Raw genomic sequence first — 16618 nt, 5'->3', positions numbered from 1 at the left:
TTAACTTCTGCTTCTGTCCCAGGTATGATCTAGGTCTGGGGAACAGACTCAAAGCATCATGAAATCACTGGGACTCTTTCCCTTGGTGCAAGTAGGCTTTGGTGTGGCCCCTCGGGAACCAACACATTGCTCAGCTGCTCCTGCCCATGTGCACCGTGGAAGTAGACTGATGGGCTGCAGCCAAAGGAAAAAGTGCCTCCAGGTTCCTGCATGCAGAAGACGTCAGCCTTGATTGCCTGCAGAGGTGTGCTGCTCTTCCAAAGCATCTCCCTTGAGCAAAACCTACGCCAAAAGTGAGGATGCAAATTCAAATGTATTGAAGCAAACCAGAGTTTATTTAGCATTTATACCCATTCTGTTGTCATATGTGGCTTCTTCTGTCTCCATTTTCCTCTGGTAAACATAGAACTTTTATTTTTTTTATTTTTTTAATAAAATATATAAAACATTGTGCATTGCTATCCATAGGAAAATTGTAGTTTAACAACAAAAAAAAAGAATAAGGCACATTCCTGTGCAGCATCTTCAAATATATATATATATATATTTAAAACAAAACAAAAAGAAAACCCTTTTCAACCTCTTTGAGGTTGTTAACTTCTCACCAGTCACTGACACATCTCTTATATTACCATAATTTCACTGTTGGAGGTGGGTTGGATTGTGTTTGACAGGGGCCAGCAGGGAGAACAGACTCAAAAAAATAATAGGATTTTATCCCTGAGGTGTCAGTAAAAAAAAAAAAAGAAGAAGAAATGTTCCTATTGAAAAGGAAGATGAAACAACAGCCATAAATAACTGAATACACTATGGCAAACATCCAAGCACCGAGATGATTTCACAATGGAAGAATCCCCCCCCCTCCCACCCCCCAGTTCTTAACAAGTCGTATTTGCCATCGGGTTTTAATTAGGTTAATCTCATGGCTTCTGAAGTCACAAGACAATCGGTCAGGATGCACCTCCCCCTCCCTTCCCAAATCATCTTTCCAGATTTGTCATTCTGTTCACAATTCTCCCACAATCCTCAGGAAAGGGAAACCAAAACGTCCGAAATGAACACCAAAACCTGGATGACTTCTCTCCCCAGGTAAGAGAGGAGCACTCGTACCGCAGCTTGCCAAATTCCATGTCCCACATGGGAGGACTATAATTGTCACCTTCCTGCCTGCTACTAAGAAGTGAAGTTGCCAACCACCTCTGTTGGAACCAGAAAGTGTCCACGAAAAGGGGTGATAGCAATATGTCGGGGAGAAGGAGATGGGGAAAGCTTTATTGCTGTCCGTCCACACTGCTCCAGGTAGCACGCCTGAAAGGAAAAGGGGAGACACCCACGTAATATTCCTTCCCTCCCTCTCCTCTATCATGTGTGGAGGAGCCCCAGGGTGCAGGGCAGGACGGTCGGACTCTCCATTGCTTAGTAGTAACGGTTGAGGCTCCTGGTCCCTGGGATGTCCGGCTGGCCATTCATCCAGATCTCCCGGATGATGCGCTCCCGCTCCTCCAGCCGCTGAGCTCGCTCCAGCTCCTCCGCCGAAGTGAAGACATTCATGTTCAAAGTCCTCTCGAACCTGCGGTGCCTGCGGGCAGACAGGTCCGAAGTGGTGTCCGAATCGTCATCGCTGTCGCTGCTGTCGCTGTCGCTCTCCCGCTCCCGAGGAGGTTTTTTCGCGGAGGAACATTTGCAGTCAGTTCGGCAGGACACCCGTAGCACCAGGGCCAGCAGGGTCAAGACGAGTCCAATACACACTCCGGAGACAAAATACAGAGCTGCCCGCTCGGGGTTTTCTGAAAGGGGAAAGAAAATTATTCTCGAGAACAACCCTTAAAAGAACAAAACACACAGAGCTCCTCTGTGCACATACCAGCCACGGTCTCTGGAGAGGCAGAGTTTCTAATGGTTACTTTTACTTCCAGACCCTCATTTGCCTCCTCTCCCCAGGGAAACCAGGAAGGGGAATTTAAATGGTGGATTTGCTGCCAAGGCATTTGCCTGCATGCAGAATGTGGGTCTGCTGCAGTCATGTCTTGGAGTTGTCTGGAAGAGGAAAGAGCAGCCCGCAGAATGAAACGCTAATTCCAGTAGCTGCACGAGTAGGGCTGACACTAGGGTGCTGCACGCCCAGCGGCAGCTGAGTGCATCTCTCTGTCGCATCCATTAGCATCATATGAGGAAAAAAGATGATTTACAAAGCTCTCTGTGCTGCGGCCCAGCTGAAACGGGAAGCCTTGCAGCATGGAAAAATGTATATTATTTATTCATATGTTTCATTTGCTTATCTAAAGCAAGTGTACTGGCTTTCTGCCCAGACCACCAAAATGTATACCCGTGCTACACAAGCATAGCTGGAGTCAGTGCCCTAATAGGATGAATGCTACATAGCCACATTTTGGAGGTGATATAACAAGACTCCAAAGGATCCACAATGCCTTTTAAACTAGGTCATCTTGTTTATTAACTACCTCTTCTTTTTTTTCTTTTTTTGGGTCATGGGACTACTTAGAAGCATAATTACGATAAATGTTGTTACTGCAATTCCCCTGGGCTGAATCATCTCAGCATATTCCAGGTTAATAGGTACACTGAACGGGTGAAGGTGAACCAAGCAGCAGTGTCAAAGCCAGCTCTGCTCCACTGTGTCTGCTGGGAGTTCTGAATGCAAGGATGGAGTCAGTTCCTCAGATGAGTCTTATTCCCTTGAACTCAGCGACCGAGCTGTTCAGCTTCCAACAGCTGAGAGCCTGACATTCGGCCCCCCAAAAATCTCTGTAACTAAAAGGCTGTGCCCTTCCTTCACTTCCCCCTACTGTGCTTTTAGACTCGCTGATTTCCTTAAAGTGAAGTTTGCAGAAGATGAGCTGGAAACCATTTGGAGATATTCAAAACTCAACAGGACAAGTCCCTGCCTTAATTTCAAAGCTGGCTCTAAATTTGAAGTTAACCATGTTCTGAGTAGGGGGTTGGACCAGGTGACCCCTGAAGGCCTCTTTCAGCCTAAATTACTCTCTTATTCAGTGGTCAGAGCCCAAACACTGACTTGGGCACTGTTCAAGGCAAGGCATAGCTCAATCCTTGGAGATGTTCATGGGACAGTTACAGAGACAAAACGCCTTTGAGCTCTTCACTTCTTTCCCAAATAAATCTCAAAGGTGACTGACAAGACAAGGTACAGGAAGATGTCATGATAGTCTGAAAATTGGCTGATAAAGCATGAGACTGTTGCTGGAGTGGTTCGTGTGGATGGCATGAGGGAAAAACAGGCTGAAGAAAGACTACAAAAAAAGAGGAGAAAACTGCAGCAGATGCATTCAACAAGTCCAAAAAAAAGAGAGGAGGGAAATGCAACACTAATTGGAACATCAAGTGAGACCAAAGGCAGAGGTTTTAAGCTATTTTGACAAAAGTGAGACAACAAAAATCCAAAGAGAAGATACCAGGGCAGGCATGAAGGGTATGCCAATGGCTCTTGTAGCAGTCTGGCTGAGTAAAATCCTGGCTCCAATGAAGCTAATGGCAACTCTGAACTCAAGGGGCAGAACTCAAAACTGCAGCCCTGTTTGTGCAGTAGCAAAGCTACTGCCCATCTGGTACTGTGTGAACAGTAAAGAAATGGACTAAATTTCAGAGAGTTGAAAACCCCAGGAAAAGTAGGATCGCTACCCAATAGCGCTTCTATCTCCACGTGCAGTATAACTCAGGGCAGTAATTGCAAAGCTCCCTTCGCAAGTAGGCCTAAGGAGGGCTCCGAGGACATCCAGATCGTGGATGTGTGAGAAGGAGAATGAGCAGAACTGATCTATTTGTACTGGAAGACACTTGGTCCAGTCTGCCTCTGCTCTGCCTGGCTGACAGGATGCTGGGCACACTTTCCTGAGCACCACGTTCCTGCACACACATGGGCTTGATTTGGTTGCATTAGTTCTACTGCTCACTCTTTTAAAGTAACTAATAAAAAACCCATAGATTGGATCCTGAGACGCAGACGCATGCAGTTCATCTTCCCCCATTTTTGTCCATGTCCTGCTTTTCCTTCCTCCTCCGCACTCCTTTTTCCGTGCTACTGTATTCAGCTCATGAGCAGGCTGCACCTCAACTGCTACTTAAGCAATCATTTTTCATCCTCTGCTTGTGCTTGTATGTATAGCCCTTCGTGCAGTGCGATGGCTGTAATTGAATCTTTGGGCTCCGGTGGCATTTATGAGCTCCTACAGCTACTCTGTCAACATCTGAGACACTGTCTGGACTTCCTCACTGAGCTGTAACCCTACATTCAACTGCAGTCTTGGCATTTATCATACGTACAATCCACTCGCACAGCAACATCTCTTTCTTTCACAGCAGAAAGAACAACTTAAGTTAAAAACCACAGGCTCTGCTTTTTCTCAGTTGAAGTAGCTAAGTCAGCAATAGCCTGGATTTGTGGGTTTGACAGTTGATTAGTGATTTTGAGAGCCTCCCCCATTGCATGTTCTACTTCCAAAGACCAAAATGGGGCAACCTCTTCAGCAAATGGATGCTCAGCATCTTCCAAAAACTCGAAGGTGGCCCAGATTCATCATACCAACACTGAAGCTCCTCAAAACACTTGTTAGATCTGAAAAAAAAAAGCATTTTTTTTTTGTATGGACATCAGTAGCAGGAGTTAACATGATTTTGATGTGCATTTGTGTGTTTGTGTGTACATGCATTAACACATGGATTTTTATCAGTGTAGCTTCTTCTACCACTGCTATGGATGACTGCTCAGAGCTACGTTTTCCTCCTAAACTTCTAGCAGGACCCAGTTTCTGTCAATCTCTTTAGCTGGGGTTACCTTTCCCCTTCCTGGTATTTCTCTTTCTGGACTGAAAGCACTGATGAAAATGTCACTGACTCAAACCTGAATTTAATCCATGTAGACAAAAGATATATGCTCTTTATAACCCTCTACACAAAACCCACCATTTTCTAGGTGCTCAAACTGGCCAAAAATTAGAAACACATTTTATTTTGTTTTTCCAACCAAACCAGCAGCAATTACGGAGCCTGTTTCCTGAGGGCTAACAATCTGCTGGGAGCATCAGCCCAGACTGCCATTAATTCCCCAGGAAATGCCCCAGGCCAAGGTTGTTATTGCTATTATAATAAATTGTTTCAATAAATAAAAAATAATCTAGGCATTAATGCTGCTGGCTTCCTGTGATGGCTTCATGCATTCAGAAACCTCAGTGGGGAGGAAAATTTCAGAGGGCCCCAGTAAAAGGTTCAACATTAAGCATGGCCAGACAAACAGTAGGAGCAATATCTTCTAGGGAATTTACAGTTAGCCCCACAGGCTGCCGAAATCCCCTTGTAGAACAGAGGAAGCTCTCCAGGAGCCCCTTATTAATAAGACTCGGGCCAAGCAGTCTGAAAGTTGGAATTATGTCCCCTGGGTTGTTTTTTGGAAGCCCCTTGTTAATAACTTGGCAGCAAAGCTTTGCTTGTGGAAGAAGAATATAACAGGGATTTGTGGAGGTTTCCCTCCAACTACTTCAGCCTGAATGCAATGACAAAACTAGAATCAGGTCCAGTCCAAAAGGAGGCACTGGAAGTGCTCTGATACAATTTGAATATTTGATATTTATACAACCACGAGGGATGGTTCTGGTCTTGCTGGTAGTCTGTGACTGCAAAGACAGTTCCAGCTGTCATTGAGGCTAGTGAAGTCTTTCCAAACACTCAGACAGGCTTTCGAACAGGTCCATGACAAATAACAGGTCTGAGGTTTGTAGGCAGAGATTGCATCTAATTAAAAAAAAAATAATTCTATAAAGAAAATCACCTTTCAAATTTTTATCTTTTGCAAGACTGAACTCCAGGTAATATTTATTTGTTTGATCAGCTCATAAATTCACTCCTCATTGACAATGCTCACTCTTTCTCCCCATTTCTGAAGAAATGTTGTTTTCATAATTCTGGAAGCTGGGATAAGACTAACACCTAACTGGCTTTGACACTCCTAACCATGATGATAGCTGCAAACAGATTTGACGGTGAAAACCAACAGTCCTGCAAAGAGGCTTTTCTTCCTGCTGTGCTGTGATTCTTCACTCCTCGGTTGTCAATAGGAATGTTCCCAAATTTCATAAGGGAACATTGGCCAAAAAGATTGTGGAAATGGGCACAGAGGCTTTCGCTAATATTGGCTCTTCTCGCCTCTGTGCACTGCAAGACTCTGCACGTGCAAGTGACTGAACCTGCAGACTCCATCTGCAGCTGCCCACCCAAACCTTGCCATTTTGTGCAGAAAAAGTGAACACCACCAAGCACAGAGGGGATCCCATTGATTTGTGGATGCACCACTCAGGCTAAGAGACACCCCACTGCCAGGAGGCAGGAAAAGTAGTAGAGTGGAATGTCCTTTCAAGCACGCACTTTACCCATGAAATACCAAGCGCCCGTAGTTGCTTTTTCCAGGAGTGGGTGTGAAAGTATACAACACACTGCCCCAACAGAAAAAACACCTTTATATGTTGTCCCGGCCTATTTACAATTTTCTCTTTCAAAGTCCTGTTTTAAGCCAACTCATCAGCACAGGGAAACCCTGAATACAGCACTTTCAGTCTGCAGAGTTTACCTGAGAGATGTTTTTAGTGTCATGAAACAGAACAGTTCTTGCACTAATGTTTCTCTTTGGCACCACGGCTGTGGTCAGGAGCAGTGGGAAGATGTGTGAACCAGAACCAGCCCTCCCTGGCCGCCTGATACCCTGCCTTTCCTGAGCCACTATAATGGCTCCTCTATGGACATCAACAGCTGCTGTGGCTTAAGCTGCCTTCAGGGCCCCAAACTCAGGGAGAAGGAAAAATTCCAACGGTTCCTCTGCTCAAAATCTGCAATATGAAGAGGAATGGCTTTGCAGTGCTCTAGTTTTATGCAAATTATATTTGTGCCCTGTGACACAGCTTGTCTTTGAACTCATAATCTAAAACCTCTCCATATTCATGTATGACAAAATAAATAATTCCAAATCCATCGTTTCTGCTAAAAGCAGGGGGCTAAATTGCATGCAGCAGATAAAGATGGTTTAGGGCATCTGCTGTTTCAATCCATGGGGCAGCCATCAATTATTTCTGTAATAAATAACAAACTGAACATATATATCATTGAGACTAAAACCCATCTAACAGCCATGGTTAAGTATACTGGAAAACATGAGCAACAAGCTCCTGAACTCATCACTGGAAACCAAAGCCGTGAGGTCTGAGTTTTACCTATTTGACTTCCAGTGGATGTGAACACATCACAAGGAGACCACATCATGAGAGGGCAAGCAAATCCCACAGAAACAAGACAGTTAAAGCTGTCCTTATTTATTATTTGTGCTACAGTAAAATCTAGAGGCTCCTGCCAAGACTGACACCTTGTGAAGGGAATGAATCAAGGCCTTGTGCCCTACAAAACGAATGCAGGGTCAAAGACTTCTGCTGTGGTCTGTGGAAGCAAAGTCCATGGGGCATCGTCAGCAGCCCTGAATCATAGTCCCAGCTGTCCCCAACCATAAATCCTACAACATTCTGCTGTCCATTACTGTTCAGAGGGGAAAAATAATATTAACAACATTTTATTTTATAGTAAGATTGGGAATGCAGGTATTTTCATGCCAAAAAATGGCAACTGTAGGTAAGAGATGGGGAGAAGTGTGACAGAGAGGAGACTACTTTAAAGTTTGCTTGTTCTAATCTTTCCTTAAAGAAGGCTGTGCAAGACAAAAATACATCCTACTCCGCTACCTTTTGTGAAGAATACTACTAATTCCTCTTAAGCTGCCTGCTTCTTAAAGGTGTCATGAAAAGATGGATCCTGATGCCACCACTGGACATGTAGAAGGGGAGAACTTTGGATTCACCATTCATGGTACTTTTAGAAGGACCCTCCACTAAATGTGCAGAAGACTCTTACTAATCTACTCAGTGATTCCAAACCGCAAAGCCCAGGTTAGTTGTTTCAAACCAGAATACTGGTCTGCAGCAACATGATGGTATCTCAGCAAGAGCATGGCACTGAGAATGCATTAATATTTAATGAATTAGCAAGACTGAATGGCACACAGACATGAAAAACTAGCTCACAGATATTGGAGTTTTAGTTACACAGACCTCAAAGCTCCAGAATAGCATAATTGCGTTACAGTGGTGCCAGCAGACTGGCTGCAGTATACAGAATTATTAACAGCATGTAGCAAAAGAGCAACACGTTAATATTATTAGCAAGGTATTATTGCTAGGCAATAAGCACTGCAAGGTAATAAGCATAGAAACCTTTCATTAAACAAATGGAAAACACCCATAAGAAAAAGTGACCACAAACAGTATGTCCTGCCTCAGGAGGCTAGTTACACAGAAACCAGAGCCCTCCTTCTGGTGAAAGCAGCAGAGATTGGCCTAAAATATGCTGAATTAGTGCATCCGATGCTATTCAGCCAGTGCCTCTCCTGGTTTTGGGCTAGGTCCTCCAACTCTTTAGGCAACCCTTACTGCTGACAAGGTACCTCATGCAGCTGTGGGATAGGAAATACTTGCACTACATCACCTGCCTCTGCTGTACTATGTGCTATCACTGGTGTTGATCCCAAGCACTCAGTAGGGTATACAATCTTTATTTCAACTTTTAAAGTGTATCTTATTAGAAGACTGCACCTCTGTTACTTGAAAGATACCTGTGGGTGAAAGATAAACTGTGATCCAAGGAAATCTTACTCTAAACTAGATTTAAATATGCAATTAAGCAGACTCTCAAGTTACTTCATCTTCACACTTCCACTGAAGATAAGCCAAATTCTCCTAAGCAGGGTAATGATCTGAGTGCTGCTTATTTTCCAAATTACAGGACAACAGGCTTGCCTCCTTAATGAGTCAGGCTTTGATCTCCAGGAAAATGGAACATTAGGAATAATACCACATGTAAGATTACATTGTATTTAACTCCAGATGAGAGCAAATCCAGTGGAAAGCAGAGCACAATAAACCCGGTTATATACTGTCTGCTAGAGCTGCCCTGGTCAGGTCTTTCAAGGGAGAATTTGCTGAGAGATGAATGAAAAATACAAATGCTTCAAAGTGGCAGATTTAGCCCTAGGTGACTGTGAAATATAGGTTCAGTTGAGGATCTACAAGGAGCTCGTGAGAGCCCAGAGAGATGGCAGCCACAAGACCTACCTGTGATAAAGGCATACGCTGCTAGGACGTTGCTGAGCAGTGCCATCTCTGTGCTAACGCCCACGGGCTCCATGCTGCTGTTGAGCGCCGGCGGTTGTGTCTCATCCACGGGAAGCAGGAAGGGGGTGTTGTCTAGAGGGTAGAAGGTGGCCGATCTCCCTTTCTTCTTCTCTGCTTTGAAACAGAAATGGAATGAGGAACAAGGCACGTGCTCCAGCCCTACCCTGCCCTATCCCCACCAGGTCAGCATCTGCATTCAGAAATCTGGAGCTGCTCAACAGCAAGCCCTCCAATTTTGTCCCTTTTTGGGGGGCAACTAAACCTTCTCAGGTAGCTTCAGCTGAGCACGTACCCTGTCTGCATCCTGGCAGCATCTCTCCCCCTTCTCCTGCTCTTTCATGTCACCACTTAGACACACCCACCTATGCTACAGCAAATATATAATCAGGTTTCTTTTCTCTTATGTAAATCAAAGGAGCCTTTATCAACAGTGGATTCAGCTAAGCTTGTAATAAGGACTGGAAAACACAGGCAGAGCTGGCAATCCTCTGCTGGTGTCATGCTGTAGTGATCCGTCCACACCTGGCAAACAGACGTGCTTTCTCTCCAGCCTTCGCGGGGAAGGGCAGACCTGAATTTATTACTTCCTTCAGAAGCCCACTCGTATTGTGTTTCACCCAGACACCATTTCCCCTTTGGAGAGGTGAGTGAACATGGGTTAATGATTTTATTTTATTTGTTGAAGACTGGAGCTAAGGAGGCAGCTCATTCCAGGAGGCTCAATGAGACCCTTTCAGACCTTATCAGCTTGCTGCCGAGTGCTCCCTGCACCTTGATCTGCGGGCAGACACCCCCACTAGTCACAAAACACTAATTGTTTTAAAAACATATTAAAAAGTCAGTGTATGGGATCCAGCTCCATCACCCATGTGATTGTTTAACTGTAGCTATTACAGTTTTTCAGGTTCCCTTCCCTGGGTGTCTGGTTCTGGCCAAAAGCAAGCATCGCACTGCAAAATCACAGACTTGCACCTGGCTTCCACTTATCTGCGGGTATTAAATTCAGGAACTGTCAGGTCTATCTCTGATAATGCCATCAGTGCCATGTAAGCAAAGGCACTCTGACAGCAGCCACGACACGAGATGGTCTGTGGTCACCGGCTGCCTGATCCGTCTCCTTTCCCTGCAAACCCAGCAGCGTGAGATGTCACGTTCAGCTTCCTGCTGTGTGTGCCAGGAAGCGGCTCAGCCCAGGGGAGCAGTAACAGAAATTGAGGGGTGTCAAAGAGAACAGGTAATACTGGATGGAGAGGGATGGAGTGCATGACCGTGCTTGCAGTGATGCCAATGCCTGATCTGCCTCAGAGGAGAAGCAGCAGGGATGGATGTCCAGGTGTTGCTGTAAGGGATCAGCCCCAAGGAATGCAGGCACAGTTGTATCTCTGCCACTGAATAGCTGCATGGCCTTGGGAAAGCCACATGTTACAAGCTACCAAGATGTAAACAGATGGCCCTGAAGCAACGTGCTTAAACATGGGTGCCTGGGTGGCAGATACAAAAGGTAAAAATATCCCAGGAACCTCTTCTTTTAGGAGAATAGAGATCACTGAAAACCAGTTGTACAAATGGAGGCACTAGGGCACAGAGGGTCAAGGGCACATTCAGCAGGAAATCAATAGCAACATTTTGGAAAATCTTTTAATTCAGATGTAGGCACCAACATGCCCTCTGTTCTCCCTGTCTGGTAAATCTATGTCTGTACAAGTGGTTGGATTTGTCTCTACCACTGTTTCTGTAAATAAATCCATAGAAGCAGGGTAGATTTTTCATTTCTAAAAACGGAACCTAAAAACTGGATACTTCAGAGCATCTCACATAGCAACGTGTATCTGAACTGAGGCAAATGAATCCTGCTATTAGTTGACAGATCCTACAGAGTCATTCAGCTCTGGCCATAGCAGACACTTAAAGCTTGATGTATTTGCTCATACACAGACAACTAAGAGACCCCAGGGTCAGGAGGACACCCACGCAGAGATGGCAGGTATGAGAAGGGATGTAGGGGAAAATCTCACACTTCTAGGGCAGCATCTAGAAGCCAGGTGAACACCCCAGATCATCTCAAATGACACATTCATATGGGGGTAACTGAATCCTGCTCAAGACGTCTACATACCGAGGACTGGCTCTGAACTAGTTAATCTAAAATCCCTTCACAATCAATAAAAATGAAGGGCAGCACCAGGATATAATCTCATATATATTTCATTACTATACCTCACCATAAACAGGACTGCTGAGTTAAATGGCTTCAGGTTCCTGCTAGGTCTTTGAGATTCTACAACTCTGCATTAAAGTCCAGTTAATGTGGCTGGACTGCAGCTGCACAGAGCTGGGAGGGAATGAACCTGGGGCCTCTGCGCCATGCTCTCTCACAAGTCCTGTTCTGAGTTAGTGACAACCCACCTCCACGGGATCTCACTAGGACTAAGGTTTAAATTACACTTGAAGTGGGAGCTTCCATGTGCATGTGCTAGATCAGCCAGGAAAGGCTCAGATGGACACCACTTCTGTTGGGCACGGGGCAGCCCTTGGAAACGGTGCTCTGCAATAATGGTGTATTTAGGAGACAGAGTAGGGCATAACTCCTCTCATGTGCCATGTAAGAAGAATCTTCTTTTTTTCCACTTCTGACATGTCCAAAGAACAGATGCAATCAAACAAGTTTTTAAATGAATACTCATCTGCATACACTATACTCTAGCAAAGAGCACCACAAAACCACAGAACTGGTTTTGTCATCTGCAGGATTGTACAAGCACAGACAGAAAATGACTGGAGTTATGCAGGAGGGAAAAAACAAACACACACAATTTCATGAGGGCCATGTGTTGCTACGTTATGCAGTTCCCTGGTCTGCCATTCATTCCAGGATCATACTAAAAGACAACCCCTTTCCTTCTTGCTAGTTTTGAAGACCTTGACTATGGCTAATCAGCTGACCTTCTCTCTTCATCACCCTTTCTTAGCTGTTCCCAATCACTCGAACTGTTTCCCTGTGACTTCACACCAAAGCTGAGCAAATTTATTTTAGCTAGCAGTAAATTTGCACAACACCACAGTATAAGCATAGGAGAGATTATTCAGGATACCAGGCTGACTTTAGGAAATAGTGTTGATAAAAGAAGTAAAGTGGAAAGGGAGATTACATAAATGTCCAAATATTTCCTTTTGCTATTTTCAAAAATTTTGTTTAGCTTTTAATTTCCAAATCACATCTTTGTTTGAAAAGTGGTGCATATTTTAAAAATGAATGAATAAACAATGTGAAAACTAAACAAAAGGTGTCATTTGTAGAGTGAAATGTTTAGATGAATGAAAATGAATTCAGGATCTTTTTTTTTCTTGTTTAAAAGAAACACCAGGATGACAATATTTATTTTGGGCTAACACAAATTCTTTTCCTTGACAATTTTTTAGTAAGACCTCCAAACTGACAAATCTGTTATTGCCAACTTCTAATTATCTGTGGATTTACTGTCCAAGCTGTGGATTAACTATGCCAGGAGTGTAGACAGAGACAAGGTAGCTCTGCCCATACCCAGCCTAGAGCTGAATCTCTGGGAGCACAAGCTGGGAATTTCAGAGGTAATGTTGTATACCATCTCCTGTGTGTTGGGAAACACAGTGCAAAATGACCGACTAACCCAATTCATGCTCACCTGTGCTTTTCCTTTATCCCTACACCATTGCTTCCTCTTACTCACCTATCCCTACAGATAGCTAAGGTTTGACTTCATTCATATCTCTTGACTTTGTGTTTTATGAAAATAGCTTCACATTTCAAAACTCAGTTGAAAACTTCTCTGCCCACTCTGAAGTAGATCTACCGTCTCTGCCCCGTTTTTTTTTTTACTTTGCCACTCTATTAGACAGGTCTGTAAAGTATTTCTGTAATGAGATTTGACATGCATGGCCATGACTGCTGTTTCAAGGAACCCAGTGTGAGTTTTACAGTTCACTTCACTCCATCGCTGGTCACACCTTGAAGCTTCTCCTTCTGACTGTGGCATGGATGGGGTTTGGGAACAATATAGAAACCCAGATAACGGGAAACAGAAGGGAACAGTTACCACAACACAGTGAGGTTTGGGCCAACATCCCAATAGTCATAGCTACCTGGAAGAGCTCGCCCTATGTTGGAGGGAGAGACATCAGAAAGGAACACGCCGTCCTCTATAACATTGGGATCAAACACTCTTGGCCGCAGTGGAAAATGTGGCTTCTGAAATCCTTGGTAATTGGTTGGTCTTGGCTGGGTTTCATGCAGAAGCTTCTTGGGAACTGAAAGAGAGGAGTAAGAAGAGCACAGCTGTGAGAGTGAGTTATTTCAGCGGGTCAGAATGAGAATTATCACATTACACTATGGGCTCAGCCGATACTTAATTATACCATGTGCAGACCAACAGACACTCATTTACCACTATGATGAATGCTTGCCAAACGCCAGCATAGAGACATTCAATGAGAGAACGCTGGAAACTATAAAGTTATTAAGATATTGTTTATTTACAATTAAGCTTTAAGACTAGACTAAGGATCAGATTCAGACATCTTATTTAGACACCCATCTTGGAAACTGAAATGCCTAACAAGCCAGGCTTTGGCCTCAGCCCTAAGCTTCAGAGTACTCCAGCTAGACACTTCTGTTCCAACCATGATAGCAGGCTGGGCAGGATGCCCCATAACAACGGGGCTTTGGGGTATGCCTGAATTGCTGCCTCTCTCCAGCCATCAAGCTGCTGGCTCAAGACTGCACATCAGAAGTCTGTGTCTTCTCCAGATTCAAAAAACCAGCTTCTGGAGGATGCTGTTCACATGAAAACATAAAGCTTAAATCATCCACCACAGAAGTAAAAAAAACCACTTGTAAGAATCCTTCCCCACCCTGTGAGATCTAAAATACACTGGTCCCCACTGGGCTTTGGGCTTTAAGTGAGCTGGGAAAGGCCCATTCTCCATTCCCACCATCCTGAGATGGAGGGTGAAGACTCAGCTGATCACTACTGCTCTCTGTGTTTCGTCAGTCTCAGCATCAGCAATACACAGGTGAGTAGGTTAATATGTGACAGTTTTGTCAGGACTTCTATGGCCTTTTCTTTGTCTTATGGCCTTAGTAAGAAGAGTATTTTCTCCTTGATGTTGCAAGGTCAGCTCTTCAGCTGTACATCCAGGTAAAGAAATCAAAGTCAGTGTAACTACTTCAGTGTACACCCACTGAAGGTGAATCCACACAGTAAATTCACTAATTTGCCCTGTAGGGACAGAGCAGCATGTCATTTACAGAACCAAACCAGTTCTCTGCCTCAGCCATGGCCAGCACCTGAGGCTGTTTCAGAGCAAAGTACTTTTCTATACAAAGAGAAGAAACACATATACACGTCGTTCTGCTCAGAAATTAGAGGAATAGAGTGATGAAAGAGGAAAATAAATTAAAATTTCTAAGGAGAAAGATACATTTTCCCCATCAGTGACTGTATACTAATATATACATAAAACCACCATTTTGTCCCTGCAGAAAACCAAGACTTTACTATGATAAAGACAGATGGTTGACAACCATGCATAAGTGCCCTACACCCACAGAAACCCCAATATTTCTGGGATGCTTAGTGCTCCTTTCTCCAACGGCAACTGCCTCTCTCGTTCCAAGCAGGCTGCCACCTCCTAGTGCCTCAGTTTCCCCACTGCTCCATTGCCGATCGTGCTATCTTTCATCTCCACTCTTCACAGGGGTGTGAAAAAGCGTAATTAAAAATGCAAAGCATTTTGAGATCCTTGGCACAAGCATGAAGGAGGACTTGGAAAGACTGCAACCCTGGAACAGAAAGGAAATTCCTACCTGCCCCCTGCAGCTAATCAGCTGCCAAGCTGGAACATGAGATTTAATCACGCCCATTAAATTTGCCTGCACAGCTACAAATATTACTGGTGGGGGAAGTGATCCAACCACCCTGTTTACATTGTGTTCGACTTACTGCCTTTGCTGAGGCAAAGAAAATTGTAACTGTATTTACTGACTGACCTCCTATATTAGGCTGCCAAGATATCAGCACTGAAGTTCTTGCATTATTAGTAGAGTCATGCTAGGTCAGGAAACAGACATCAAAACCCCACAGCTTCTGAATATCAAAGAGCTGGCACAGCAGTTTCTAGTGAAACCTGAATTGGCAACTGTCCTCTGATGGGAAGGCAGAAAAAGAAACACATCCCCTGTTAGGAACTAGACAGAAGCAAGGGGGATACCTGTGCCAGAGAAATATCAGAAAGTCTGGGGAGGCGGCAGGCAGAAGAGACATCATCCTGCAGACCACACAGTCGGGGAGAATTGTGATTCTGGGTGCCTAATTTAAGCAACCATAGGGACCTGACATTTTGAAGGCATAGAGCTCAGCACCCTCCAAAAATAAAGATCCCTTTTGCTGTACCTCAGTCTGAGGACCTGAAAGGCATTTGAAAGACGCAAGGCAGTTTTCCCTTGCACGCTTTTCATCCAAACTGCATCCTAGTAACCTGTTGATGTGCATCCAATGAAGAAAATGAAGGAAGAAGAAAACAGACAAAATTTTAGCAGATTTTGGCTAGTCTTTCATGTTTCAGACTGACTCTTCATAAACATCTCCTTTCACCTCCCAGTATTCATGGCCATCTCGGCAGCAGAACACAGGCTGGGTGGAGCTGCATGTTTCTTTGAAAAGGTGATACCACCAGACACTTAAACATTTGAGCCAAGTCAGGGAAAGAAACACCATCTTTTCCTAATTGCACTCAGGGAACTTAGCTATGCCTTTTCCACTTTGTCATTGCCACTATGAATGCTACCTATGGGACTGGGAGAGGAGTCAGGGTAAAGCCAAACATCATAGTCAGCAACTGGTCAACAGCATCCCAAGGAAGGGTGGAGATGGAGAATTATCCAGAGGAAAGCATTCATAGAGACTACTTATTGTCACAGCACCATAATGGGGTACAGTTGTGCTGTTATCCCTTTGGGATGGCTAGGGAAGTAAGATGACTATCAAGTAGGTATTTGGTGTCTAAAAACGCAGGTGGGTATGAAGAGAGATTCCCAAAAGCAGGCATTTACTTAACGTCCCTGATTAGCGTGCACTTTGGTACTTTCAAAAATCCTAAGAGGTGCTTGTCATCATTTCAGCAACTTAAAATTCCGGAAGCAACCTAGTGTAACACAGGACGTCTACGGCACATGAACCTAGGACTTTTCCGTTTCAAGGGACCATTTTTCTCTGTGCACTCCATAAACATCTTGAGGACATTTGGTGGGTTGACTCTGGCTGGACGCCAGGTGCCCACCAAAGCCACTCTGTCACTTCCCTCTTCAGCTGAACAGGAGAGAGAAAATATAATAAAAGTCTCAT

The 16618-nt window shown here is 44.3% G+C and overlaps 1 protein-coding gene across 4 annotated transcripts in view; it reads right to left on the bottom strand.

Moving 5' to 3' along the window:
* Nucleotides 1-314: 314 nt before the first annotated feature.
* Nucleotides 315-16618, bottom strand: part of EVA1A (eva-1 homolog A, regulator of programmed cell death) — a 222537-nt gene continuing 206233 nt past the window's right edge. For 3 of the 4 annotated variants that reach the window (XM_064448163.1, XM_064448160.1, XM_064448164.1), the window contains 3 exons: nt 13359-13523; nt 9180-9353; nt 315-1787 (listed from right to left, as the gene is read on the bottom strand). In XM_064448163.1, coding sequence (XP_064304233.1) covers nt 1417-1787; nt 9180-9353; nt 13359-13523 — 710 coding nt within the window. In that variant the 3' untranslated portion in view covers nt 315-1416. The remainder of the gene's footprint in view (nt 1788-9179; nt 9354-13358; nt 13524-16618) is intronic. The other variant, XM_064448162.1, reaches the window with a different exon arrangement.

This window comes from Phalacrocorax carbo, chromosome 3 (genome assembly GCF_963921805.1).
Source record: "Phalacrocorax carbo chromosome 3, bPhaCar2.1, whole genome shotgun sequence".
In the NCBI taxonomy this organism is placed as follows: domain Eukaryota; kingdom Metazoa; phylum Chordata; class Aves; order Suliformes; family Phalacrocoracidae; genus Phalacrocorax; species Phalacrocorax carbo.
Note: the sequence above shows the minus strand (reverse complement) of the source record. Positions and strands in the feature narration are given on the sequence as shown.